This window comes from Pecten maximus, unplaced genomic scaffold, assembly GCF_902652985.1.
Source record: "Pecten maximus unplaced genomic scaffold, xPecMax1.1, whole genome shotgun sequence".
In the NCBI taxonomy this organism is placed as follows: domain Eukaryota; kingdom Metazoa; phylum Mollusca; class Bivalvia; order Pectinida; family Pectinidae; genus Pecten; species Pecten maximus.
This window is the reverse complement of record NW_022979228.1, coordinates 68038-72216: the sequence shown is the minus strand read 5'-3', so window position 1 is coordinate 72216 and position 4179 is coordinate 68038. Positions and strand designations below refer to the sequence as shown.

The 4179-nt window shown below is 38.3% G+C and overlaps 1 protein-coding gene across 1 annotated transcript; it reads right to left on the bottom strand.

The window, feature by feature from the left end:
• Positions 1–260: 260 nt before the first annotated feature.
• Positions 261–1286, bottom strand: LOC117318359 (zinc finger CCHC domain-containing protein 12-like). Its single transcript, XM_033873362.1, has one exon. The coding sequence runs from the start codon at positions 1284–1286 to the stop codon at positions 261–263; it is 1026 nt and encodes a 341-aa protein (XP_033729253.1).
• Between the last annotated feature and the right edge of the window lie 2893 nt (positions 1287–4179).

Below are 4179 nucleotides of genomic sequence, written 5' to 3'. Positions count from 1 at the left end.
ATTTAACAGTGACCCATTAGCCACTCTAACCTCTAAGCTTAAGGAAGTAAGTTCCTGTAATTGAGGTTTATCTGAAAGACTATCATAGAATGTCCTTGATATAGTAGAAATCATTGAACCACTGTCAATTAGACCTTTGACCTTTTGACCTTCAATACATATGAGAGCCTCATTAGAGGGTCCCAAAAGTATATCCAAAACTTCAATATTGTGGCCCTTGGCTACATCACCGGCCTCTGTTTGACCACATGCAGAGACCGCTACTCTTTTGGGTCAGACTTTTGATCTTTGTTTTTGTGACCTTTGTTACCTTTGTAACCTTTGTAATCTTTGCCACGACCTCGACCCCTATAGCTGTTCTTTGACTTCTGCTCATCTTTGTTGGATGTAACACTACTAAGTTTGGAAAGAAGATTTTCCTCAAGGTCCTTAAATTTCTGCTCCTCTTTTCCTATGTTGGAACTTGAAGCATACTGTTGGTCTACTTCACAAGTGACAGCATGACTTTGACCTTTTTTACCCTGTTTGTCAGTATCACTCTTACCTGCTACGCCAGACTCCGACAAAGAAATTTCCTTCTCTACAACACGTATCTCACGTAAAAGCTCATCATAATCTTGTAATGAGTCATACTTATGACGTGTCTGGCTCTTTAGCTTTTCTGAACGTAGGGATGTCCAGAATTTGTCCCTCAGCATATCATTTTTAGATGATTGCTGTAGAGACCCATTGTCAATTGCAGTCTGTAACAGGGTTTCTAATCTGCAACCAAAATCAGTTACAGACTCACCCTGTCTTTGCGACGAGTTGAAAAACTCCTGCATTAACATACCATGGGTTGATATATCCCCAAATAGGGTATCCAACTTGCGGAGTATATCAGCAATGGTAGGCCTCTCTCCCAGGGAAATTAGCATTCTCCTGGCAGTTCCCCTTAATGAGCGACGTATTGCTTGCACTAAAGTACTTGCGGTGATTTCATCATCCCCGTGTAAGCAACGGATCTCATATCGCCATTCCTGGTAATTCACCTCGCCTTTAGGTGTAGGGTCACTACCAGAGAACAGGGGTATCTTGGGAAAATTGTGACTTGAAACTCTACCCATAGTGGTATCGTCTATACCAGAATTATCAGCAAAAAATGAACTGGTCCTACCTCTCGGTAACAGAGGTATACTAGCAGAGGCAGAGGGTTTAGGCTTTGGAGCCTTATCAGCTCTGAAACTTATTTCCTCCTTCACCGGCATCAACCGGTATTTGCCAGAGGCAATAAGCAGTTTTACCATGTCCTCCTCAGATAGAGCACTGGTACTGCCTTTCAGGAAAGGACTAGTCTGATCATCTACCTCATCTTTAAGATTAGCTTTCCCATTTATTGGCTGATCGGATTGCCCTTGTCAGCACTGTCATCCGCTTGATCTCTAACCTTAGATTTGACCACCTCCCCCTCTGAATGTTCAACCTCAGACATGATTTATTACTGACAATCAATGATAATTTTACTAACGAACCTCTTCATCCAAGAACGAGCTAACAGTTCTACAGGATGTACACCGTCCCTGAACAAACGAAAATTGACAGTAGGGGCTTTACCCGCTCGTTTGTAAAGAAGAAGATCTGATTTGAAATTCAGGGAATACACATTACCCTCAGGGTTAATATTGGTGTTAACAAACTTTATTGTGTTATTTAGAATGTCAATTCTCCTGGCCAGGACTATATCCTGTTCAGCTAGTACTAAAGCCTTGGAGTCTAAATACCCCTTAGCCAAATTCCAGTCCTTAATAGAATAAGGTGGAATCTCAAGAAACACTAGTTTTACTTGAGGATTTCTAATACAAAGTTCCACAAATTGATCCAACTTTGTCTGAATAAAAGCAGAACATTCATCATCAGTAGGATGTGACAAATAAATAAACTTGCCCCTCTTGTTAGTGAGGTCACAAGTACCAAGCCAAATATACAAAACAATTGACTTGTATTTACCTACTATATAATTTAGATTTTTCGTAGGAAATCTAAACCGTAATCAAACGTGCCCCCAGCTTTGCAACAAAAATCTATACTCAAACCAAACTGCTGGAGCAGGTCGTGACGGTGTTTTAAACAAAAGCCTTTACTAGAACTTACTAAAACTGGCTTTCTAGTTAATTTTATATCATTCTCCCACGTTGGGCGCCATATTTAGACTTGTATTCACAACACAAACTCTGTAGTTGGGTTTTCTTATATATTTCTGGTAAATATAGAGCCTACAAATAAATATGACAAATATAAGTCCAATGGACATTATTGATATAAAAGTAGGTTCTTTATATAATTTATATAATACGCATATATGATACTATATAATAGAAACGCATTATATATATATATTTATATGTTGTGCTGTCTTACCAGGTAGTTGGGAACCATCAGTGGGGACTCATGCATCCTGGTCCATGTCATAGTTAGGAATGAACGTGCGAGGGATTGGGGTGTGCGAGCCGATGTGGCCGCGCATGCGCCTACGAGAATCCTCGAGATGAATGCTCAGACACAGGGGCTTTATGATATACATTCTACTCTCATTCAGATGACAATAACATGTACATGTACACGTGAACAGGCTAGGCCCTGATCATGCATTGGGAAACCAATGTATACACACTGTCTACATACGAATGAGAATGTGCGTGACTATGATTCCGATCAGGGGGCTGGAAATCTTTCGCTTGTTCTATATAAGTCTCGAAGTTGCCATTGTTCTCAATCACATATTGTCTAGTCCTTTCAACTGGATCTCCCTCTGGTACCTTGAGAGATTCTCTTGACGCCCTCCATTCATCCTTGATTATCAAGTTACCATATACAGTGGCTTCTGCTTCAGATTTAAAGACATAATAGGCAAGTAGAATGAATATGAAAAAAAGTAGCGTGGAAATATATGAATGAAGTGTGCAAGCCCTCCTGTGAGAGGACATATTTGTAATATCAACTTGTTTTGCCTGAAAAAAAATTTTAATCAAAAAAAAAAAAAAAAAAAAAAATAAATAAAAAAATTTACATCGATTTCTTCTCGCTCCCTCTCTGTTTTGGCACGAGCCTAGGAATCTCTCTCAGCTAAGAGCGCTTTTTTTCGTTTGAGTTCCGCCTCTTTCTGGACAAAAACAAGCCTTGCTTTAGCTGCCTCTGCTTTAGTCTTCATCCTTGCTCCACTACCCATCCGGATTTAGTTATGGATCTATAACTATTAGGTTTCAGGTCGTCATGTTGAGCCTGTCCAGCTCTTAGATAAGATGACATCTTTGTTGTCAAACCACGTGATTGCCAAATCTGGCACAACACCCCTAAACCCTCGATCATCAACGACATTGTCATTATGGCAAGATCCGGTAATGATATATACTGTTTTAAGTGGTTAAAAATAGATAAAATATTGTAGTTTAAGATTGGCTGTTTTGAACAAATTTACGTTTCTTGTATCTACTTCAGACAGTGTATATCGGCCGACATCCTCTGTTTTCATTGTGGAACTTTTCTATTTGGATAATGCTACAAGACATAAGTCAAGTATTTCTATTGTGTCCCTAAACTACAGTTAGGATAAGGCAAGGTTTTAATGCATATACAATGTATCTTATTTCTAAATGTATAATGAGATATATTCACAATAATTTAACATTCAATTAGATGTATGATTTTAAGTCTAATATTTAAAAAAAAAATAGTGAAAAGGTGGCTAATATTCATTGTGAAATAAATTACAATTCTCTCCCTTGCATAGGGAATGTTAATCTTATTTTGATTTTTAGGAATTTTGAAAACTTTTTTGAAAAGTAGATTTCAGGAAGTACAGCCTCCCACAATCATGTTTGAAATTCTCAAAAAGTTAAATGAGTACTTTGATAATTCATTTATGACTTATATTGTTGATAGGATACAAAAAGTCCATCATTTATTGTTATTTATGTTGACAGCTCTGGGTATGCTCAACCAAGATGCCCTTAAGAAAGCGATTGCCTCAATTTCAACACTCCGACATGTATAGTGCTATTCAATACTTAGCAGGTTGTCACCTTTCACGTCCTCGGTAGGAGACTGACAATATTTAAAGCTTTCTTCCACGAAGACCTCTCTCATGCCACAAAATCTCACTTTATTGAAATAATTCTCCCTCCAAATCAAGTCAAGCTACGT